Source organism: Macrotis lagotis, chromosome 2, assembly GCF_037893015.1.
Source record: "Macrotis lagotis isolate mMagLag1 chromosome 2, bilby.v1.9.chrom.fasta, whole genome shotgun sequence".
In the NCBI taxonomy this organism is placed as follows: Eukaryota; Metazoa; Chordata; class Mammalia; order Peramelemorphia; family Peramelidae; genus Macrotis; species Macrotis lagotis.
The window spans coordinates 321,253,682-321,279,389 of NC_133659.1; the positions used below are offsets into that span (position 1 = coordinate 321,253,682).

Sequence of the window (25,708 nt, forward strand, 5' to 3'; positions counted from 1 at the left end):
TTTCTGAATCAATGGAACCATTAGGATATCCAACAAAGGTGAAGCTAATTTGGGGGCTATCAGACCCATGGGAAGCAGATAGGAAAAAAGCAAAGTCTAACTGCTTTCTTTATCTGGGTCCCAATGGGAATTGTAAATGGTCCAGGACAAAAGCCCATTGTGAACTGACCCCAGAAGTGCTCTAAAAGGATGTTTTGAGTCCTTGTTAGAAAAATCATACTAGATAAAGGGAAAGTCTCTATACCTTCTATGGGAGTACAGATGATACGAAACAAAATAGGAATGGTTTATTACAGGGGACTCCATGTAATAGCACTCTTTAGTGTGTCTTCATTGTCTTCTAGATTAAAGGAAGCATGGTTTGAGTAGAAAATTGTGCCCGTTAGAATTCAAGGCAGAGCTAGAAGTTTGATTCTTCATGGACACATACATCTATATGCATATGTATACATACATATATCCATGATGCGTGAAATACCATGCTTGTGGTATTTCACTCATGTATTTCACCAAAAATATGTAATATGTGTACCAGAGTGTGTGTGTGTGTGTGTGTGTGTGTGTGTGTGTGTGTGTAGTATTTCACATCTGAACAGGATAAACTTTTCAAGAGTACATTATCAGGGTGACAAAATAATAATAGAAGCTTCAAATAGCATTTGAATTGAAGGAGATATCTTATCGCAAGTGCTCCATACACCAACACTATGAAATCAACACTTCAGGGAAAGTACTGGATACAACTTGAGGCATATGCCTCTATATTCAGAAAATTTAGTTTCAGATCCCTGATTCTGTCCCTTTTATCCTTGTGACCTTAGACAAGGAATTTCCTTTGTATGGGAATTGACTTCTTCATCAATAAAAATGAGCTGGTTAGACAAGATGACGTCTACGGGTTTGCCAGTACTAAATCCAGGATGTTAGGAGGTAAAAATTGATTCAACCCCATTTCTTTTTTTGGGGGGGTGGTATTGCAAAGCAGTGAAGTTAAGTGGCTTGCCCAAGGTCACACAGTTAAGTATTATGCGTCTGAGGTCAGATCTGAACTGAGGTCCCCCTGATTCCAGGGCCAGTGCTCTATCCACTGAACCACCTAGCCATCCACTCAACACCATGTCTTAGAGTCTTTTGTCTCCCTGAAATTGGGCATATCATTTATATTTACTTATCTGTGTCAAATTCCTTCTCCTCTTGATGCTTTAGGCAGATCTCTAGAACTATAAATTTCAGAGGAGGTGCCTATGCTAATAAGCATTCCCTATATCAATGAAATTGTAGGTGCAATTCTTCTCCCCTGTGTCATGCCTCCCCTTCTCCTTCCTTATTAGAATGGAAACTCCTTGAGGGAAAGGACTGGTTTTTGTTCTTTAATCCTCAACACCTGGCAAATTGTAAGTGCTTAATGAAATCACGTTGAATGAAGTTAAACTGAGGCCAAGAGGTCAGGCAGAAGTGATTTCTCCAGGTTCGCACAACTACTGAGTGTGAGAGGTGGAAATTTAACCTTCCACAAAATCCTTTATTCTTTGCAATTTTGAATAATTAATATCACGACTGTACATCAATCTCACTAAGCATTGGAAGATCATTAAGCCAAAACCAGACAGGAAAAAAAATGCAATTATTTTTCTCAATCGAAGAAAATTCAGAAAGGTCATTAGGACAGAAATGTGACTGCTAATATGCAGTCATTTAAAATTAAATGAAGCACATCTAACTTTTGACTGCACAGAAAATCAACAATTCTGATGTTTTAGATAGTATAATTAAAGAACACTCTGGATTTTCATGCACCAAGTCAACAAAGAAGTTGATACTCCAGGATCTGGGACACATCTTCATTTTATTTTCTGAAGGGCACTGCAGAGGATTCCAAATTCACCTGCAAAGGAAAAATACCACAAAAAGTTTGAAACAAAAAAGATGTGAGTTATAGAATCTTTCAGTCCAATGGAACTGATAAATATTCAATCTGGTTTGGCCCTTAAAAAAAGACATCCGTCTAGTTACTAGTTGGTCATCTGAGGCATTGATCACAACCCTTCCCACAATTCCTGCCCAACTTAGCTTGCCCATATCTTTACACTATGTTTCAATAATGGATTCCCCCAATATGCCTGAGGCTTTCTTTGATATTTTTCCTGACATAGTGAGGTACCAGAGGAGAACTCTGGCTATCCTTCATTCTTGCCAAAGTGCATCTTCTTCTCCAAGCAAGGAATTCTTCCATGGCATCCTTTTCTCTTATTCTTCTTTGGAGTTCTACTTTAGTTAAAAATTAATAAATCTTTGTTGACTTGTCTTTGTAGCATGATTATCCCACTATGAGCCTCTTCGTTGGTTTCTGTGGGATATTCAATCTCTTTAGAAGTGGTGATGTTACGGGTCATTATGAAAAAGATGAACTTTCACTTTAATGGGAAACTAGGAGTCAGTAAAGAATCTCTACATTTCCCCAGAAGTAATCCAGCCTTCTTGCCTCCTCCTATGGACCCAACTTGTAGTCCATCCATATGGCATGTCCCAGATATATATATATACTATTGGACAGACAAATTCTATCATATAGAATTTTGAAATCTGAAATTTGAATGAAGGATTGTTCAAATGAAGATTATTGTTGCAATATGTCAGTGGATGCTCTGCAATTTTAACTTATACGTGTACTTTCATCCTGGGTAATTAAGGCAGTGAGAAGGACGCTAGATTTGGACCCAGAGCATTTGTGTTCAAAGCCAATCTCTGTTATGCCCTGCTTGTGTGACCTTGGGCAAATCACTGAACCTTTCTGGACCTCAATTTCCTCATATATAAAAAGAGGAAATTGGACCAAGTAAACACTAAGACCTAGATCTATGATCTTATTATTCTGGCCCATGTCTTCTCATAAATACCTTATAGACAATGTACTCAACAAAGTGAAGAGTTTTGTATAGAGCATTTGCTATTTCAAAGGGACCAGTATAGCATTTAGACTGTCTGCGTTTTATCTCTCCCTCTCCAATATCTCCTTTTCTGTTCCTATATATTTTTTTAGGTTTTTGTAAGGCAAATGGGGTTAAGTGGCTTGCCCAAAGCCACACAGCTAGATAATTATTAAGCGTCTGAGACCGGATTTGAACCCAGGTACTCCTGACTACAGGGCCAGTGCTTTATCCACTGTGCCACCTAGCTGCCCCTGTTCCTATATTTTCTAAATGACATGGTTTACAGAAGCGGAGCAGCATGACCTAAGAGTCAGAATTCCTGAGTTCAGGATCTGCCACTAATGCAAACTGGCTTTATGACCTTGAACACATTAGTCAATCTTTGTCTTCTTCCCTCTCCCTCCCTGAAAATGTTCTTGATTACAAGACTGGTTCTAATTTCTCTTGTTTAGGGAGTTCCATGTATTGATAAAATCACAAAATTCTTTCACCCCATTTCCACCACATATCATCAATGTAAAGGCACAAGGAACTACTTAGAGCCACCATATATCAATTCATTGCCCATTCTTCAGGGATCCTGGTGTTCTACCAATTGGAGTCAGACAGCAATACTGAGAAGATGATAGTGACTATGAGGTATGGTTTATCTAAGGGGCCAAGTGGGATCATTACCCTCCCTGCCTAATGTAGCCTGATACCTATCTCTTATTCAGTTCTAGGTCCAGGTCACGATCCATCTTCAGTACTTGCCTAGGATTGTTTTTGTTGTTGCTAGTTTGTTGCTGTTGTTTGTCCTTCATTTTATAAGAGGACCATGACAGCAGGAAAGTAATGCTATGACTAAACGAATTGAATTTAAATAAGGGGACACTTTGCAAAGTCGCCAGACTCACTTACTCCTCTGGAGCCATATGGGTCCAGTGGTCAGATATGGATCAGGATGACTAGAGATGGCCCTTGCTTAGGATATATGTTACTCAAAGAGCTCCCTTTCTAATTATATTTCTTAGTATGGACAATAAGTATTTGTCATCTATTTCTTAGTTTCTTGTGTGACCAGTTATGTTGCTCTCTTTTGAATTGTATTTGATCATGGAACCATAGATTTGGAGCTGTAGTTCAACTATATATATATATATATATATATATATATATATATATATATATATATATGTACACAGGGAAACTGAGGAGATTTAAGTGACCTGATTGTGAAATTATAGACCCAAGGCTAGAAGGGACCTCAGAAACCATCTTATTTAACCACTTGACTTTAGTGCTAAGAAAATAGATTAGAGAGGATAAAAGACTTGATCATAAAATTATAAATTTAGAACTGAAAGGTACCTCAGAGGACATCTAGTTTAACCCCTTCATTTTATATTCAAAGTTACTGAGAACTTGAGAGATTTCTTCTCACTGAGGGAAGAAGCATTTACTGACATTGATCCAGAGAACCAAGACTCTGAGTCATTTCCAGTCATGTCCTATCCTCCATGATCCCACTTGGGTTTTCTTGGCAAAGATACAGCAGCTTGCCATTTTCTTCTTCAGCTAATTTTACTAATGAGGAACCAAAGGCACACAGAGTTAGGTGGCTTACCGAAGGTCTCACAGCTTGTGTGTGAGGATAACTCTGAATTCAGAAAGATGAGTCTTGATTCCAAACCTGGTGCTCTATTCACTATGGTGCCACCAGCTGCCCTTAGAGAACTAAGAAGTTTATTCAGATCCCCTGATGGATTTCATCTAATTTTATGGAAGATGTGCCAGAGATATAAGAAATCCCTAAGGAAAGTACCTTCTGACTTTTAATTATTCTGAAATTCTCCTTCAAAATTTGATTTCAGTGAAATAATAGAAAAGGAAAATGGATGCAAGAGTCCTTGGAGGGCTGACCCAGGGTGATCAGACCCTGAAATATGGGTTGCTTAAATTGTATACAAAAGCCAGGGTGGACAGAAGATAGCAAAGTACAGAAGAGAATGTAGAGGTCATCAAGTTCAAATTCCTTACTTTATAGAGGAGAAAATTGAGATCCAGAGGTTTAAGACTTGCTTAGAATCATGTCACTAGCCTGAGGTTGCATTTATATCAAGACCTTCTTGAACACTGTCCATTGCATCACAATCTACTCAATCAAACTCTAGCTATCTTTCCTAATTTTTACAAAACCCTCCCATAATGCTTCTTCAGCTGCCATCTAAGGAGAGAGAATGACAAATCTGCCATTACTTACAACCGATGGAATCAGCCAAAATTTTGAGCTGTTTAGTATTATCCAAAACTTCAATCCTTTGGGTATATGGGTCATAACGCACTGAGAAGGGTCGAGGAATTGTTGAGGCAAAGTTCCTGGAAGCAAAAACAGAAACTTGGGCGAAGCACAAAATCTGACGGAGAGAATTTCTGTTAAAACTAATTAGCAGGGAGAATTCATTTTCACTGTTTATCACATACCCTCACACCAACTCAAGAGCTGCCCTCAGTGACCCCACTTTGAAAGTAAGATTATTTTATCACTGGGAATTCTAACCTAGAAAGTTGAGAAATCCTCCAGAGGAGTGTGTGAACAGATTTCAGTCACTCTGTGAACTTGGATGTAAAAAAAATACATCTTAATTTTTTACCACCCTTTAACTGAAATTGTGTGTTTCTTTCCATTTTGAAATCAAGCAGCAATGAATGTTCTGAGGAGGGAGTCCATGGGGTCACTAGACTGACAAAGGGGACTGTGACATAATAAAAGGGTAAGAGCCCCAGCCTTACACTGAGGTTGTTAGAAAGCAGATTTACCTCACTTTCTCTTTGGCATCATTGAAGCTCTCAGCTACAAAATAAACAGGCTGGAATTCCGTGACAGGGTACTCCTGGACCGCTGTCTTTTCTAGATCCAGGGGCAGAAGCTTTGGTTTATCAGATAAGCAGTACTGGAAGCCAAAAATGGAGGGGGGTTTCAATTAATAGTTAATCCATCAAACCTTCTAAGTTCCTACAGATCTTCAGAAAGGCCCCAAGGACCATCCATTCTAAGACATGTAAACAAATGTAAGATACATACAGGAAGTATAGAGTAGATGGCAGATATTCTCAGAGGGAAGACTGGCTGGCCATGTAGTGAGAGTCAAAGCTTAAGAGATGGTTATAGCTCAAGTGCCATATAGTCTCCTTTAAAATATTCAAAGGCCTTGGGATTGGGGAGAGGTACCAGAAAAGCTTCCTTATGGGAGATAGAGGTGAAATAATCCTGGATTTTAATGAGTTCTATTCTATTGGGGAAAACAATGTGTATACCTAGAAATAAAACAAAATATATTCAGGATACTTGGACTTGATCATAAAGCTCTTTTATTAATTATTTGATGACCAACTTTCAACTACTTGCAAGAAGCCAGAGGAGAAGGTTGAGATGAGCAGAGAGAGCGTTCCTTGCTTTTGAACAGCCAACATAAAGGTAAGGAGATGAAAGATGGAGGCATAGTTGATGAACCGTAATTGGCCATTGTAGACGGAGACAAATAACGTAGAAGAAGTATGGAAAAGGAGGAAGGAGCACCAAAGCAACAACCAGGTTATACCCTCAACAATGGCAATCACATCCTAATAACTCTTTCAACTCCAATCTATCCTTTTCACATTGGGCAAAGCATGGATATGATCGTGTCACTTCTCTGTTCAAAAAAAAAAGCTTTGAAGGATGGATACCTATGATCTCAAGGAAAAAAATATAACCTCCTCTGTTTGGTATTTAAAGGTTTTTGTTAGGGAAGCAAGAATGGGGGGGGGATTGTAAAACTCAAATAAAATCTTTCTTAAAAAAAGTTTTTGTTACCATTCCAGAGTGATTACTCTTTATTCTTCTTAATGAATGCTACAATCCAGTCAAACTTAGTATTCCTCATAGAGGACAGTCCATGTGATATCACTATACATTTACATAGGTTCCTTCCTACCCTAACCTGATATGTTCTTCCTCCTGACCACTGACTCTTCTTCAGAAATTTAGCTTCTATCAAAAATTATTTACACTACTCCTCTGTAAGGTCTTTTTGCATGCCTGAATTTGTTAGCTTTCCCTATCAAACAAAAGACAAAGAAACAAAAAAGAAAGCTGGGTTCAAATTCCATCTCAGTCACTCTCTAGCTATGTAATAGGGCAAGTCATTTGATTTCCTAGGTCTCAGTTCCTCATCTGTAAAAGAAAAGGATTGTACTCAATGGCTTCTTTTTTTTTTTTGTTTGTTTTTTTTTGCAAGGCAATGGGGGTTAAGTGTCTTGCCCAAGGTCACACAGCTAGGTCATTATTAGGTGTCTGAGGCCAGATTTGAACTCAGGTACTCTTAACTCCAGGGCTGGTGCTCTATCCACTGTGCCACCTAGCCACCCCTCAATGGCTTCTTAAGACTATGCCTTTTTAAAAACTTTGTCTACAATGTCCCAGAACCCTCTTCATCCTTGAAAGAAGTTTTCTGTATTTGGAATTCACACATTGAAATACCCTCTGTCCTTGGGACTTCTTCCTCTGGTTGTATGCCCCTCTGAGAATCTCCATTTAAGAAAGGCATCTAGGTCCTTCATCCTTCTCTAAGTGGAGGCATCTATCCCCTTCACCATGCCATTGTACCAAATACCTTTTATCTCCACCAAATTCCCTTCAATTTTCTTTTATGTGCCATTAGAATATCAGTTGCTTGACCACAGAGACTGTCTTTTTGCCAGTGTTTAGTGCAATAACTATCATAATTATTATTTAATAATTGCTTATTGACTGAACAACTAATTCTCATGATTGTACCCATTCATTCTGCCAGTATTTCGTATTTGTTTCTCGGTGTGCCTGCTGTTTTCCCCCAAAAGAACAGAGCCCACTAACATCGGGGACTATTTCACTTTATCTTTGTCTCCTTTGTTAGCACATAGCAGGTAATTAATAAAAGATTATTTGTGATTATTTATATATATTGATGGATTTGCTGATTGCACTAGGGAATGGGACTCGTAAATTAACAAATAAATACAAAACCATCTAAGAGTCAAGAAAGAGTTGTCATTCAATCATCTCTAAGTCTCCATGATTTTATTTGGGGTTCCTTGGCAAAAATATTAGTGTTTGTCATTTCTTTCTCCAGCTCCTTTGACAGATGAGGAAACTGAGGTAAATAGGGTAAAGTGACTTGTCCAAGGTCACAAAGCTAGTAAGTATCTGAGGTCAGATTTGAACTCAGGAAGATGAGTCTTTCTGATTCCAGGTAGATACTCTGCCCACTGTACCACCTCACTGCCATTGAAGGGAGAGAGCATTATACCAACTACGGCAATCAGGAAGGGTTTTCCAAAAGTTAGCTCTTGAACTAAGCCCTTTTAGCCCTTAGTTAAACATTCTAAGAGGGGGGTCTTTTGTTTTCAAAGAGGACCAATGACATCACGAGTGATGTCTTGACTTGGATGAATTGGATTTAAGTGAGGTCCTAGGGTAAAAGGTCTTCAACCTCACTCTCTCTTCTTGAGTGATGTATGCTAAGAAAGAAACAAATTCCAGGCATGGGAAATGACCTAAGCAAAAGCATAGTAGTAGAAGGTGAAATGTTGAGTTCTGGATATAGGAAATCAGCCAATTAGATGGGAGTGTAAAGGTCATGAAGCAGATAGACTATGACGTCCCTCAGTTTCTCAAAGTTATAATTATAAGAGAAATCACCGTTGCCTTCTCATTGCTCTCCTGCTCTAGCCTCTCTCACTTCCTCTCTGGTAGTTGGGAGCCAAGAAGAGAGCTACAACCAGACCAGTTACAACAATAACCTCCCATTGCTTGAGTCTGTGAAAACTGTCTTTGGCTCTTGTCGGGCCCAAATGACCCACCTGTAATTCCCCAAATGAAGACAGCAGCCCAGCACCATATGCCTTTATGGAATCGCCTTGTTTGCAGAGGCCAAACTCCACAGTAAACCAATAGATCTGAAATGGAGAGTTGGGTTTAGGCATGCCGCAACCCACCCCCATTCTCTGTCTGTCTGTCTGTCTGTCTGTCTGTCTCTCTCTCTCACACACACACACACACACACACACACACACACACACACACACGACTCTCACAACAATCTTAAGAATTAGGGGCTGTTATTATTCCTATTTTACATGTGGAGAAATGGAGAGTTCAAAGGTTAACTTTCACTTATGTCACCCAGTTATCAAATGTCAGGAGCAGGATTTGAACCCAGGTATTCTTGATTCCAAGTCCTAGTATTTTATCTACCCTACCATGCTGATTCTTAAAAATCTCTCTGATTTCTCCAGAATTGTGAAGCATTCAGATTTCGTGACTCAAAGGACTCCTGCTTATGATGCTATCATCGTCTCCTAGTCAGTATGATCATTTTTAAAATCCCACAAAGATCATATTACCGTTGCAAGTTTCTCAACATAATCATCTGGGGCGCCCAAAGAAGCCAGGCCAATTTCCTGGAACAATAAAAAGAAAGTGTTATTAGATACTAGCAGTCCATCAGCCAGATTACTAAATCTGTATTATGTGCAAAGTGTCCCACTGGGTACAATGGGAAGTGAAGTAACATATCTCCTGTCTATACCCTTCTGTCCTCTTACCAGCCACCACCTTAGTACAAGCTGCTATCACCTCTCCCCTAGACTTTTGTTCATTCTCCTAATTGAGCTCCCCAAATCCATCCTCAGTTCCTTTCAATCTATCCTCCATTCAACTGCCAAATTGCTATTCCTGAAGCATGATCATGCCTCCCATCTCTCATAATCCTTCAGCTGCCAGCTCAGGAACATCTTTTTACATAAAACCTTCCACGCCTCCCCACCAAAAAAAAATTTTCTTGACTCCACACTCCCCCTAACACTTTATTCTCAGATCTCTGATAGTACTTACCATTTGCCTTTCTTGCAGGAGTTCAAAACTTTAGATCTGTGAAATTGGTTTCTAAATATAGGCATGTGTGTGTGTGTATTTAAAATTGTATTTTAATACAGTCAGTTTCCTTCATAATTCTCTGCATTTAAAAATGGTATTCTGACCAGGTGTGGTAGTACACACCTGTAATGAAAGGGATCAGGGACACTAAGGTGCTTGGATCTCTTGACCCAGGAGCTCCAAAGTATAAAATGGTTTGCCAGTTTGGCATCTGCATTAAATTTGGCATGGATATGATGAACCTTGCAGAACAGGGAGTGGCGGGCAGGGAGTACCAGGTTGCCTCTCCAGGAGCAAACTGACCCAGTTTGGAAATGAAAGGAGTCAAATGTCCTTTGTTGAGCAGAATGGGACTGGGAAGTAGCCAGTGAATTTCCTGCCATATTGGACAAGATGGGGAAGGGGAGAAAATAGAAATGACTAATTATAAAGTATTTTCTGTGTTCCAAGTATATATAGGGAGACCCAGCATTTAAAACAAAAAATAAACAAAAAACTCCCCATCATTTTGAGGAGACTATGGACTTTATGAGACTGCAAAAAGGGTCTGTCACCTGTATACACACACACACACACACACACACACACACCAGAGAGAAAAAAATTCCTATATTAAAATACTATATCTGCATACAAATCTCTCACCTCTACATTACAGACTCCTTGAAGACTGCAGACTATTTTATTCATGTTTGCATTATCCAAAGCATCTAGCATAGTGCACTGTTTTCAGTAGGAAATCAATATGTATTTGTTGGATGGATAAAGAAATATATTTCCTCACCTGGGAAAACTGAGCAAAACTTGGATCAGAAAACAATGGAACATGCCCTAAAAGTTCATGGCAGATGTCACTGAAAATAAAAGCACAGAAGCTTTGTGTTATTAATGAGCAGGATGATTACAGAAAAACTTAGGAAAATTTCAGATGAACTGATGCAAAGTGAAGTGAACAAAACCAGGAGAACATTATACAAAGTAATAGCAAAATTGTAATGATGATCAACTGTGAAAGATTTAACTAATAACAATGATCTAAGACAATTCTAAAGGACACAAGATGAAAAATGCTATCTATCTCAAAAGAGAGAACTGATAATACTGATTATAGATTAAAGTAGAATTTTTCACTCTCTTTTTTGTTTCTTGCTCTTTGCTTTTTTATTTTTTGTAATATTGCTCTTCTGGAAATATGATTTTCATGATTTCGTATGTATAATTGATAAGAATTTGGAACTCAATTTTTTAAAAATGCATGTTAAAAAATAAATAAAAATTTGAAGGAATTTTTTTTAAAAAAAAGAAGCTATGTGTTCACAAACTTCCCATGGGGCAAGAGGAAAAATAAAAAAAAACTTACTGAGACCAAAACTCCTAAAGAAATAGAGGTGTTGGAGGCAAGATATATATATATGTATAGTAAAACAAAGGGTAGAGTTATAGGTATGAGCAGCCTGATTCCCTTGTTATTTCTTCTGGAATTTAAGGGAAGGAGCCATATTAGGATTTGAATCCAAGTCTTTTATCTCTAAATCCAGTCCACCAAACCAGAATTAGGGCAGTGGTGTGTAGACTCCAAAATTTTATTCTGCTTTACCCCACAAAACAAGATTAGTTGGTATCAAATTGGGGTCATGCCAAAGATATAACAAGAACAGAGTTGGATACAGGTTAGATCAACTGTAGGACTAAGTCCTAGTGGCCAGAGCTAAGGCAATGAGAAAAATAAGGAAAAATACAGTTTCCCTCTAAGATTATTATCTTTCCTCTACAATGAATATTTCATGTATGTACATAGTTTGTTGTCATGAGCTCCTTGAACGCAGTCCTTCTCTTTTTTTGTAGCCACGCTCCTTAGCATAGTATCTCTCAAATAGTAAATTTTAATAAAAAATTGTTGATTGACTATCTAACTGTTCCCATGTTAACAAAAATACCTAGGTCCTTCTCAGAATCAGTAATTTTTTTTAGGTTTTTGCTAGGCAGTGGGGTTAACTGACTTGCCCAAGGCCACACGGCTAGGTCATTATTAAGTTTCTGAGGTCAGATTTGAACTCTGGTCCTCCTGACTACAGGGCCGGGGCTCTATCCACTGTGCCACCTAGCTGCCCCACAGAATCAGTGTATTAATGATGTAAAATTTTCTTGTAGACAGCAACACACTGAAGCTTTGGCAATTGTCAGAGACTTGGAGTAGTTTACCCAGAGTTAAGTCTCTGGGACAAGATTTGAATCCAGATCTTCCTGACTCAAGTCTAAGCCTCTGTCTCTCATATTTGTTCCCCCATAACTTCTTTGAATGAAATGGAAACTTCAAAATGAGTAGAAAATAGGGGCAGCTAGGTGGCGCAGTGGATAAAGCACCAGCCCTGAAGTCAGGAGTACCTGGGTTCAAATCTGGTCTCAGACACTTAATAATTTACCTAGCCGTGTAGCCTTGGGCAAGCCACTTAACCCCATTTGCCTTGAAAAAAAAACAAAAAAAAATGAGTAGAAAATAGCCTTTCTTGTACCGACTACTTTGGCTGACACTCATATCATCTGGCAAACACAAAGTACTCTTCCATTTATAGGCCAGTAAATTTAATGTTACTGGCCTGTGATTTCCTTGGTATGGAAGGGGAGGAGGAGAAGGAGGAAGAAAACACATTTATTAGCATCAACTATGTGCTAAGCTCTTTACAAATAGTACCTCAAACTCCCTCTACCAATTAAAGTTCGCATTTTCTCAGCAACTGAGAGGGATAACTATTCCTCAGAGATCTGACAAGTTGTGCTTGCCCAGAGCCCCACAGCCAGTCTCTCTCAGAGCCCTAGTCTCAAAGGCATCAGTTACAGTATAGTGATCAAGATAATTCTAGAAGTCTTGTGATGGAAAATATCGTCCACATTCAGAGGGAAAAAAACTGTGATACAGATCAAAAAAAGATTATTTTAACTTTTTTTAAAAATTTGTTGGCTGTTTTCTTTCTCATGGTTTTTTCCCTTTTGTTCTGATTCTTCTTAACAACATGACTAATGGGGAAATATGTTTGACATAATTATACCCATAATTACCAATTAATTACTCCCTATCGTGGGGAGGGGAGAGGAGGAAGAAAAAATATGGAACTCAAAGCTTACCAAATAATGAATGTTGAAAATTATCTTTACATGTTAATTGGGAAAAAATAAAATAAAATTTTAAAAATGTTTTAAAAAGCCATCAACATAACCACTTCCACCCCTGATATTTTATACAATCTGGAGAAAACATAGACAGTGACTACAGGAATGAACATGAAAAGAATACCCTAAAGAAGCCAGACTGATTGTAATTGTAAAAAAACAATATGGGTACTAGAGAAGAGATACCAAAATGCACCTCTTTCCTTTTGGCTGATGCACAGGACAGGAGACTACTGCGGCAGAATGCTGAACACATTGCCACAGAAGGTCATTGTGTCCTGGTTTTGGGGAAGCTAGGTGGCACAGTAAATACAATGAGAGCTCAGGAGTTAGGAGGACCGGAATTCAAATCCAGTCTCATATTTTTACTTTTTTTAGCTGTGTGGCCCTGGGCAAGTCACTCAACCCTGTTTGCCTCAGTTTCTTCAGTTGCAAAATGAACTGGAGAAGGAAAGGGCAAAACATTCCAGTATCTTTTCCAAGAAAACCTCAAATGGAGTTATGGGAAATCAGACAGGATTTATCTAGGACTGCTGGGGGGGGGGGGGGCAGGAGAGAAATCATTGTTTTACTTATTTTAGTGCGGTGGTAGTGGGAGGGAGGGAAGGTTTAATTCCTGGAAATGGATGGGGAGGGATAGATCCAGAAATGGTTATAATGTAATAATAATGAAACAACAACAACAACAATAGAAATCAAAGGCAAGAACTCCAAGTTCAGTTCTGACTAATGGACTCAGGCTATTGCCACACCCTGTCTCCACGGGACTCTTGGGTCAACTACTCACGGTTCTGGTGTGTACATCGGCTTAGATCCATGTCTGATATATTGTGTGCAGTGGAAGACCCGGAATGCCAGGCCACCCAGGAAGTCCCTAGAGGAAAGTAGGCCAGCCACAGGTCGCAGGCGAAATCCAGTACAGCCTTCAGAAGTTAGAAATGAGAAGAGAACAAAGAAAACAGAGCTGATTAGAATTGGTTCTTACAGGCCTGTGACCATTTTTATAAATGAAAGCCAGAGCCCACAAGAGGATTAACTATGAATTAGGCAAAGTAAGACTTTCTCTGAGCAATGAATATCCATACACACATATCTATGTAAAATTACACGCAAATGCATATATACACACTTGTATTTATATGTGTATATATTTAGCTTTGCTTCTCAGGGTTCCCAAGAAGATCAGACCTCCCCAAACCCTCTTCCTCAGGGTTTTCTTGTCAGAGGTATCAGAGTGGTTTGCCATTTCCTTCTCCAGCTCAATTTACAGATAAGAAAACTGAAGCCAACAGAGATAATTGTAGATTAAAAAAAAAAAGACCCAGGAAGAATAAATAATTTCCCCAAGGTCACAGAAGTAATAAGTGGCAGGGATATGATTTGAATACAGGTCCTAAAAGTCCAAATTCACCTTTCCTGATCACATTTTCATAGGAAACTAACATAATTAAACTATAATATAATAGCAGAAATTCTGATCTCATCAAGAAAGGCTAATAGGAGATAAACTTGGGAGTTGGAGAAGCCTTTCCCAGTATCTTTCAAATTGATCTTTTTCTTCGTTAATAGCATTCATTATTTTAATGAGTTATTTATAAAAATCAATCAAACTTATTTTTACAGCTGTTTCCATTTAAATTAATGAATTTCAATGCACAAAAATGTCATGACAACTTTTGGGGCAATTTCTCTAGACCTGCATCAAGAACATTTGATTGGGGCAGCTAAGTGGCTCAGTGGATAGAGCACCGGCCCTGGAGTCAGGAGGACCTGGGTTCAAATCCGGTCTCAGACACTTAATAGTTACCTAGCTGTGTGGTCTTGGGCAAGCCACTTAACCCCATTTGCCTTGCAAAAACCTAAAACAAAAGGAAGTGGGGTTAAGTGACTTGCCCAAGGTCACACAGCTAGGTAACTATTAAGTGTCTAGCTGCCCCTACCCCACTGCCTTTTAAAAAACAACAAAGAATATTCGATAGTGTCTTCTGTATTATTCATGTTGCTTTTATAGATTCAATATGTATGTTTAAATGTATATGTGTGTGTGTGTGTGTGTGTGTGTGTGTGTGTGTGTGTGTGTGAGTGCAAGTATAGGTGGAAGTGTGTGTGTATGTGTGCATGTTTGTGTTTATTCTAGTCCAGTTTTTGTATGAATGGAAGAAATGTCTTGATCAATGTGTTAACAGGACAAGAGCAAAAAAAAATCTCAAAAGAGAAGGAAGCAAGACATTACAGAATTGATAGTTACAGAAGTTTATTTTTTGGTTTAGTTCAAAGACTTCAGGCAAGGATAATTTTTAATGCTCTATTAACATTTTTAAAAGAGGGAGGGAGGTTTAATATTGTACATGTTTTCTTTGCATTATTTCAGAAAGTCCTTTCCACATATCCTCATATTATCCAATTTGCTAAAATGTGACTATTACCACAACTTAACTATTCCTTTGGGAAGGCTTCTAAGTTTTTTCCTAATATAACTATAAACTATAAACTCTATATTCTAACAGATTTAATAAAAAAAAACTTTGAGCAGATTCATGTGTATTATGTTTTTGATAATACTTTTATGTTATATTCCTAAAAAATGAATCATCTGGTCAAAGAGATAGAACTTTTTTGGTAACTTTTATTTCATAGTGCATTGCATTCAGACGACCTTCTATTTGGCAATTTCATGAACAATTAACAAAGATGTCTTTTTTCTACAACCCCACTAAGTTGTGAGTTTCATTACTTTTCATCATAATTTGCAAATTGGACGAACGTCAATTCACAGTTCCTCAAATCTGTTTTGTTTGCATTTCTTTGATGATTAGTGAGCTGAGGTTTATTTGAAGTAATTATTGACAATCTGTGTCTCTTTTTAAATAAATCATCCTTTCATATCCGTTGATTGTGCATCTACTGTGAATGGGCAATAATTTACAACTATGCTAAAATAACAATATTTTAAAAAATGTTCTCAACATTTTTTAGTCTTTGCTGTGATATTCCTTTTTCATTACAATTTTGTTTATTTGTGTTTTATCTTTTTTATCATTTGTAAATACTTGGTCACTTTTGTTGCCATATATTTTAAAAACCTCACTTCTATTTATCAATTATTATGACTTTTCAATTTCCTATTTTTGCTCTTATTTTTCTAATCTCTTTCTTTTTTTTATCCTGTGCTCTTGTGTTTGCTCCTTTTCTTGTATCCTTAAGGATAAGCTTTATTCATTTATTTTATATTTTCGCTATTAATGTAGCCACTTAACAATACAAATTTGATTCTATACACTGTTTTGACTATATTCTGTACTGACATATGAAATTTTCATAATTTTAAAATTAATTTTATTTCTTTCAAAGATAGAAAAGATCATGTGTCATTCCTATTAGTATAGAGTATTATATAATTAGAAAAAGCTGGAGTAGATTTTCTTTCTCCAAAACTTATCCTTCCTACTATTTTGTTGACATCTGTACCACACCAAGGCTGAAAATTTCCCTTTGCTCAGTCCTTACACCCCTATTCCCTTCATCTTACTGAAACTGTGCTACCTGGGTGTTGAAAGCAGTAGGAGAGTTTCCTCTCACTCTATACCTTTATTAAAGTAGACAGGATTCTTCCCTTCTAAAAGCTGAAGGGATTGTTTCCTCCCAACTTCTTACACCTCCAACTGGATAGGAGGGAGTACCTAAATCTACATTCATTCCTAACCTGAACAAAATTTGATAGAGTTCCCTGTGGCAACAGCTTCAACTTATATCCAAGGAAGACTTACTTATCCTTCCCCTTCCACTATCTTCACTCCTGATCAGAATATCACATAACAAAATTTAAAATTACAACACAAAAGATACATTTTGTCACATAAAAGGTCTAAGAAATGATATAATGAAAATGGAAACACCCATGGACAAGAGTGAAGGCATCACAAAGGATAAATTAAACCATAAAATGAATTATATAACAAACATGTTAGAGTAATTAAAAGGAGATTCACAAAGGAACACATACACACACAGAAATTAAGGAATGTTTGGGGGGAAATTTTGGGGAAAATTATACAAAAATATCCAAAAAGTAAAAGTTTGGTTGAGGCTATAAATGATGGGGGAAAATGAAATGAATCAAAGATGAATTAATAGTAAAAATAAATTTGAAGAACAATCCCTGGGTCCAACCTATCTGGAAAAAGACCTAAGCAATATGCCAAATGATATTAAGTTTGGAGGACAACTCAAGAATAGCAAGCCCATGATGATCAACTTTGATGGATTTGCTCATTCCGTCAGTGCAACAATCAGGGGCAATTTGGGGCTGTCTGCAGTGGAGAATACCATCTATATCTAGAGCAAGAATTGTGGAGTTTGAATAAAGAACAAAGACTATTACCTTTAATTTAGAAAAAAAACATTATCTTATTATTTAATTTTACTATCGCTTATACTTTATTTTTCTTCCTTAAGGATATGATTTCTCTCTCATCCCATTCAATTTGGATCAATGTATACCATGGAAACAATGTAAAGACTAATAGAATGCTTTCTGTGGGGATGGGGGGAGGGAAGCAAGATTGAGGGTAAAATTGTAAAACTCAAAATAAATAAAATCTTTCTTTAAAAAAAGAATAGCAACTCCAGTCAAACATGGATATAAAGAAGTAGTTTCTTGAGACCAGAGACATCCTCAAGGAATGGAATTTCTGACAAGAAAGAGGTGACAAGGTAGTGCCATGGTGTAGAGAGTTCTGAAGGGGCAGCTAGGTGGTGCAGTGGATAGAATACGGAGCTGGAGTCAGGAGGACCTGAGTTCAAATCCAGAATCAGATATTTAATGCTTACTTAGAAGTGTAACCTTGGACAAGTCACTTAACCCCATTGCCTTGCCAAAAACAAAACCAAAACCAAATCTAACCTCAGACACCTTCTAGCTATGTGACCCAAGGCAAATCACTTCACCCTGTTTGTCTCAGTTTCCTTATTGGTAAAATGAGATGAAGAAGAAAAATGACAAATCACTCCTATATCTTTGCTAAGAAAACCCCAAATAGGATCTTGAGGAGTCTGACAGAACTGAAAATTACTAATTAATAGATACTAAGGGAAATTATTCATGAATGAGCTGGTAAATATATACCAACTGTCTATTAGGGGAAATTGAACACTGGACACATTTTTATGTAAGTCTAGATAATCAACAAATCAAATCCTGATATATAGAGTTTGCTGATTTCCAAGGTGTAAAATACTCATACTAAAAAGCTAACAATCAGCTCTTGGTTTAGAGCTGGTTCCAGCACATGGCAAGAGTTATTGGTAAAGATTCAAGTAATGAAGAACAGATCCTGGGGAGCCAGCTGAACCCCCTATGCAGTAGAGATGCCACACACAGGGAAAGCTCGATGTGGACTTTGCACAAGAATAACAAATTTGAGTATTAGAGGAATACCAAGACATGGCCTCTTGTATTCCCCACATGTGTACCTCATTACCATTGCACTCTAAATTCCCACAGAACCCTTGTGTATCCGTGAGAGAATATCTTCCAAGTCTCTGGGAGGGAGAAATTTGTAGCTTTTGATCTTACTAAGTCATCTAAGTGAATGTCTTTGCTAAGACGTACATGTTTCTATCATCTGACTGTTCAAGGGAAGTACATTAGTGGGGGCTTGTGATCTACAGTCATAGGAATACAGACTGAGAGATTGACTATTTCACCTTGAGATTTATCAACCTCTAAGGAATGCAATTGGAAAACCCATGGATATCAGTTAGGGAGAAAACCAAAAATAAGAATTTAGGAGTGAGTTCAATGACATTTTCAAATCAGTCATCTACCCAAAGGCCAAGTCCTCCAGGGCCCCTTTACCAACTAAACAGGAAAGATTGTCTTCAACTGACAAGGCAGCATATCATTGTGAAAAGAAGACCTGAAAGCTAAGATTCAGGCTCTCCAATGACATGTGCTGGCTTTATCATCCTTAACTTCCAAGTTATTGCTTAAACCATATAATATAGGAGAGTGGACAATCTGCATTAGTGGAGAGAGTTTCCTCATCAGAATTCCCTGTACTAAGGAAAGCACAGGTTCAACCTTTCCCATCAGCCCCTTCCTATTCACAAAGTCACAAACCACTGTAGTATTTACAGTATGTGAAGCACTTTCCTGAGAATTAGATGAGACCCTAGAGATAAAGCCATCAAGTCTGATGCCCTAGTCTATAATTAAGGAAACAGTGACACAGAGAGGTTCAGTAGTTTGCTCAGGGGGTGTCCAGGATCACATAGCTGGAAAGTATCTGGAGTGAGACTTGAACCTAGGCTTTCCTGTGGCTAAAATTAGGGGCCCATTTGTTCAATATTGTATAGGCATAATCCCCTTCAGTCTGAAGTAACTTAGAACTTATAGAGAACATTGACTTAATAGAGAAAATGGAATAATCATATAATTTTCATTTAATACATGAAACATGGAGGTCAAAAACAGTTTGAAGAATTTGTCATGGTCACGTGGCTAGCAAGAAGCTGAGCTAAGACTTGAATCCATGTCCTCTCTCTCTCTCTCTCTCTCTCTCTCTCTCTCTCTCTCTCTCTCTCTCTCTCTCCCCCTTCTCCATTGCTCTCCTTTTTCCCTCCTTCTCTCCTTTTCTTTTCTTCCTTCTCTCTCTCTCCTCCCCTTCTCTCTTTGACTCTATCTTAACACACACACACACACACACACACACACACACACACACACACACACACACATGTTTAAGATGGAGGATACCAGAGGAAATTCCAAGCAAATTCCAAGGTTTTACAAGTACAATGTAGGCAGGTGATCTAGCTGCAAATACAATGTAGATAGGTGTCCTACCTACGCATTAAGTTGTAGGTAAACTTACTTTGTAGAAACTGGGAAACATCCTCCAGTTGTGGAATGTTGTCTTCTTGGAAACCACAATATTTTTCCAGAAGAGGGAAGATGTGATTATGCTCATAGCAGGCATGAGTTTTATATAAAGACTTCAGGGTCTTGAACACCATGCCCCATGTTTTCTTCTCTTCCTCGGTGTACTCAACTCTTGGGATAGGCTGCCCACTGTAACAGAGATGTCAAAAATATAAGTATGGATCTGAGGACAGATATGGTCTTAGAACGAGATAAGATTATAGACCCAGACCTAGAAGGGATTCAAAAAGTAATCTAATAAAGAAACTGAGGACCAAAATATTATTGCTTTTTCAAGGTCACATGACCACTAAGTTGTAAGACCGTGAGTTGAGAGCCTGAAGCCAAGATTTCATGACCCTAAGGCTCAAAGTTTCTGTTGTGGCATGACAAATAGAGCTGTAAGGGATCATAGGATTATTGTGTCCACCTCCAACACATTTTACAGATGAAAAACGGAGGCATCAAAAGTTTAAGAAATTTGTCCAAAGTCATACCACCTATCAGAAATAACAGATGTTGGAGAGCCTGAAGGAAAGCAAGTACTCTAAGTAATTATGAAATTGTATATATCCTTTGATCCAGTAATATTATTTCGAGGTCTATATCCCAAAGAAATCAAAGGGGGGAAAGTACCTATATGTACAAAAATAGTTCTTTTTGTGATGGCAAAGAATTTGCAAATTGAGGGAAGGCCCATTAATTGGGGAATGTCTGAACAAGCTGTGGTATATGATTGTGATGGAGACATATTCTGCTATAAGAAATGACAGGGAAAGGGGGGACAGGAGGAAGGGAGGGTGAGTTAGGCAATAGAAGAGGGGGAAGATCATGGGAGTGGGTAGCCAGATCCAATACATTTCTGAGGAGGGATAGGGTGAAAGGAGAGAGCTATGGAAAAGAAACGAATGGAGGGAAATATTGCTAACAAAAACAGCTTTGGGAAAAATTATTGAAGCAACTTCTCTCATGGACTTTTGATAAAGAATGCAACCCATCCCCGAGACAAAGCTGATGGTATTTGACCACAGACTGAAGTTCATTTTTTTTCCTCTCACTTCATTTCTCTTGAGGTTTCTCTAATCTTTTTTTGGGGGGGGAGGAGGGTTTATGTTTACTTTCACAACAAGATTATTGTAGTAATGTGAAAATAAATCATTTTTTAAAAAAGAAACACAGAAGAGAAAAGGTTAGAATGAGAAACACATGCAAGACATTTTGAGATTAACACGGATTTATTAATTATTTTTAAAATACAAGCTTGATATAATAGAGAAAAAAGAAATGAAATGGGGATTGGTTTCAGAAAATGATGGTAAGACTTATATGAACTCATGCAAAGTGAAGTGATAAAACTGGGAGATTGCTGTACACAGTGATAGAAATGTTGTAATGATGATCCACTGTGAAAAACATGGCTACTCTAATCAAGACAATGGTCCAAAACAATTCCAAAGAACTCAAGATGAAAAAAAGGTTGCTCACCTCCAGAAAGCGAATTGATGAACACTGAATGCAATTTGAAATAGATTTTTCTCTCTCATTTTTTTTATATTTTTGTGATTATAGCTAATATGGAAAAGTTTTGCATGATTTCACATGTATAACTGATATCATTCATGTTTGCCTCCTTAATGGGTAAAGGAGTGATGGGAGGGGGAGAATCTGGAATTCAAAACTCAAAAAAAAAAAGAAAATAGTATTAAATTAATAGATTTTATATATATATATATATATATATTAATTAAGGAAAAAAAGAATGAGCTGGTTCCCCAAGTAGAGATAATATTTGTCAAGTATTCCGTCCTCTTCTGCAAGTAGGGACACCAGCTTTTAAGACAATTTTAATTTTAATTTCAGCAAGACTATCCAATCACAGGAGAAATTCCCTTGGACCCTGGGCTGACCAATGTATTTGGGGTGGGGTATGATATTGTGGCATCTTCTGTATCTGTAAAAGGAGGGAACAGTAATCACTTATTCCAGCTCTTACATTCTATGAACCATGATATCATTTGAAATAGAGAGGAGTGGCAGAAAAATAGAGAGGATTTATTCCATGCTTAGGAATTGAAAGGAAGACAATCCATGAGTGAGTGCTCTGCAGTGGCCAACTATGACTGTTTGAAATGAATTCACTGAAGTGATGTCTGAACAGAAAACCAATATATCAGTCACACACCCCATCTTAGGAATGGAAGGCCATCTTTCCCAAGACAATCAAGCTGAGGTCTGGGGTGCACTTTTTAACAAGGAAAGCCTGTAGAAAACTCCTCAGGGAAATCAAATTTTCTTTTTTTCCCTTCTTTTCTCCACTTTTATGAAAAGAGACAAATTGTCTTTTTTTTTTCCTTTTAAGGTTCAAACCAAGATGTGATAAAAAATAGTCATTTTTTTAGTGGGTTTTTTTTTTTGCAAGGCAAATGGGGTTAAGTGACTTGCCCAAGTCCACACAGCTGGGTAATTATTAAGTGACCGATTTGAACTCAAGTCCTCCTGACTCCGGGGCTGGTGCTCTATCCACTGCTCCACCTAGCCATTCCCAAAATAGTCATTCTAAAAATCAGAGGTGGCATAAATATAGAGAAAATGAATAGATCAAAGGTTATGTCTTGTCCTAAAAGTTTCTTAGTCAGATTAGGCTTACTATATTTGAAATCATAGTTTAGAAATCACAACAGAACTTAGAGATCACATAGCCCAATGCACTCATTTTACAAATGAGGAAATTGAGAGAGCAGCTAGGTGGCCCAGTGGATAGAGCACCAGCTCTGGAGTCAGGAATACCTGATTTCAAATCCAGCCTCAGATACTTAATAATTACCTAGCTGTGTGGCCTTGGGCAAGCCACTAAATGAACTCCATTTGCATTTCAAAAAAAATGAGGAAGTAGAGACACAGAAAGATTAAATGATTTGCTCAAGGTCACCCACCTAATAATGTTCTAAGGTGAGATTGAAACCTAGGTCTCTCTGATTCTAGGTACAGAGAGAGGAAGGAACAAACAAACCACAGAGTTGGGATTCCTGATTCAGGTCATTCCTGATTCCTAAGTCCTGATCTAAGCCTTTTTACATTTCTCCACACTACCTAGACATACCAGCTTTCAGGGCATACCTTCATAACTTCAACCAATTTTCCTGTTTCCTATATCTCTTGGACCTACTAGAGGTCAAATGAACAAAGGAAAATTCAAATATTAAACTAAGGATTGTGCTAAGGGTTAAGCAAAAACAAGATATTGGAGGCAGCTAGGTGGTGCATTGGATAGAGCACTGGCCTGGAGTCAGGAGTATCCGAGTTCAAATCTGACCTCAGACACTTAATAATTACCTAGCTGTGTGATCCTGGGCAAGTCACTTATCCTCATTGTCTTGCAAAACCAAAATAAACCCCACAAGATATTGCAGCATTCTATATTCTCAAAGAAAGATGCCATCATACACACTAGACAGTGCTTATTAAGGATGGCAATGAAGGTTAATTATAAAATAAAATTAAAAGAATATCTGGTTGGTTCCCAGTTAAACCCCAATATCAACAATTCAGAACATTAGTTTTAATATATATACATAATATATATATATAATATATTTATATATAATATATTTATTTAATATATTAATATGTAATATATAATAACAAAAACAATATCTTAGGGTTAAAAATGGATCTCAGGAGCCAAGATGGTGGCATGAAGGCAAGAATTCCTGGAAACTCATTCCCCAAAAAACTCCACAAGCTATCAAATTATGACTCTAGCCAAATTTTGGAGGGGCAGAACCCACAGAAAGACTAAGTGATACATTTCCCCAGTCCAAGACAACTTAGAAGTTACACAGGAAAGCTCTGTTTCACCAGGACTGGAGGTTGGAAAGAGCCGCAGCTGCAGCATAGCTAAGCTGGGCAGGGTGCCTGGGTCTGTGGTAGAGGGGGTGGTTTCCAGACCTTTTGGCCTAGGGATCACCAGGTGGTGAGAGAACTTTGCTGCACCAGAGTGAGTGCAGAGTGGAGCTCCAGTCTCAGAGCAAGTGAGAACCTGCAGCAGAAATCATCAGAGCCACCCAGCACATCCAGCCCACAGATGGTAAGGGGGTCGGAGGAGACTGCAGAGGTCTCTCAGATCTCCCTGGGACAGGACTCAGCTGTTTGCCCACACTCAGATCCAGGTTGCAGTCTGGGCTCCCATACCACCATAGCCAAACAGGGACCATCCTCACAGCTTCAGGGCAGAGGGGGAGGGCCTGAACATAGGTAAGAGAGCAGTCAGAGACTCTCATAAGACCTTGTAGGAATTCAAGTCCCTGTGGATTGTCCCCCAAACCCCCAAAGTCTTGGAAGTGCAGTAAGTCAGTCATGGGCTAAAGAAATGAGCAAACAACAGAAAAAGAAGAATGTGACCATAGAAAATTACTTTGGTCCCATGGAGGATCAAAATACATCCTCAGAAGAGGTCAAAGTTGAAGCTTCTGTATTCATAACCTCCAAGAGAAATAGAAAATGGCTCAGGCTATGGATGAGCTCAAAAGACTTTGAAAAGCAAATAAGGGAGGTAGAGGAAAAATTGGGAGGAAAAATGAGAGTGATGCAGATAAATCATGAAAACCAAGTCAGCAGAATGGTCAAAGAAATCCAAAACAATACTAAAAAAAAAGATATTAAAAACCAGTTTAGTCCAAATGGAAAAAGCAACACAAAAGACAAATGAGGAGAAGAATGCCTTAAAAAAGCAGAATTGGCCAGCTGCAAAAGGAGATTAAAAAAGGTCTCTGAAGAAAATAAACTCCTTCAAATGCAGAATGGAACTAAAGAAGCTGATGACTTTGCAAGAAATAAGGAAGAAAGAAAAGTATTCCCCCCAAAAAAAACAAAAATTAGAAGAAAATGTGAAATATTTTACTGGGAAAAACAGCTGACCCCCCCATACACACACACACACACACACACACACACACACACACACACACAGATCCAGGAGAGATAATTTAATAATTTACTTGAAATTCATGACCAGGAAAAGAGTCTAGACTTCATTTTCAAAAAATAATACAGCAAAATTGCCCTGAGATCCTAGAAGCAAAAGGTAAAATAGAAATTGAGAGAATTCTCCAATCATCTCCTGAAAGAGATCCCAAAAGAAAAACTCCCAGGAATATTATAGCCAAATTCCAAAATTCCCAAGTCTAAGAGAAAATACTAAAAGTGCTAGAAACAAACAATTCAACTACAATGTCTCTAAAGTCAGGATTACACAGGATCTGGCAGCATCTACATTAAGGGTTCATAGGGCCTGGAATATGATACTCTAGAAGGCAAAAGATCTTGGATTACAACTGACAATTGACTGTCCAGCAAAACTGAACACCCTCTTTCAGGGAAAAAGATGGCCTTTCATTGAAACAGGAGACTTTCAAACTTTCCTAACAGAAAAACCAGAGCTGAACAGAAAATTTGTTCTCCAAGTACAGGACTCAGGTGAGCCATAGAGGGCATGGATGAGAAGGACTAATTATGAGGAACTCAATTATGTTGAACTATTTGTATTCCTGTATGGGAAGAAGATACTGATAACTCATATGAACCTTCTCATTCATCAGAGCAATTAGGAGCATATATAGACAAAGCACAGGAGGGAGCTGAATATAATGGTATAATATAGTAAAAAGATGGAGTCGATGGGTGATATAGGAAAGTACTGGGAGGAAGAGAAAGGAGAAGAAGAAGGGGTAAAGATATTTCACATAAGAGTCA

General features: G+C 38.0%; 1 protein-coding gene across 1 annotated transcript in view; it reads right to left on the reverse strand.

Moving 5' to 3' along the window:
• Window positions 1-534: 534 nt before the first annotated feature.
• Window positions 535-25,708, reverse strand: part of PAH (phenylalanine hydroxylase) — a 73,304-nt gene continuing 48,130 nt past the window's right edge. The window contains exons 6-13 of the mRNA XM_074226720.1: window positions 19,911-20,107; window positions 13,823-13,958; window positions 10,652-10,721; window positions 9,336-9,392; window positions 8,793-8,888; window positions 5,730-5,863; window positions 5,173-5,288; window positions 535-1,885 (exon numbers count right to left, since the gene is read on the reverse strand). Of these exons, the coding sequence (XP_074082821.1) occupies window positions 1,842-1,885; window positions 5,173-5,288; window positions 5,730-5,863; window positions 8,793-8,888; window positions 9,336-9,392; window positions 10,652-10,721; window positions 13,823-13,958; window positions 19,911-20,107 (850 nt within the window). The 3' untranslated portion in view covers window positions 535-1,841. The remainder of the gene's footprint in view (window positions 1,886-5,172; window positions 5,289-5,729; window positions 5,864-8,792; window positions 8,889-9,335; window positions 9,393-10,651; window positions 10,722-13,822; window positions 13,959-19,910; window positions 20,108-25,708) is intronic.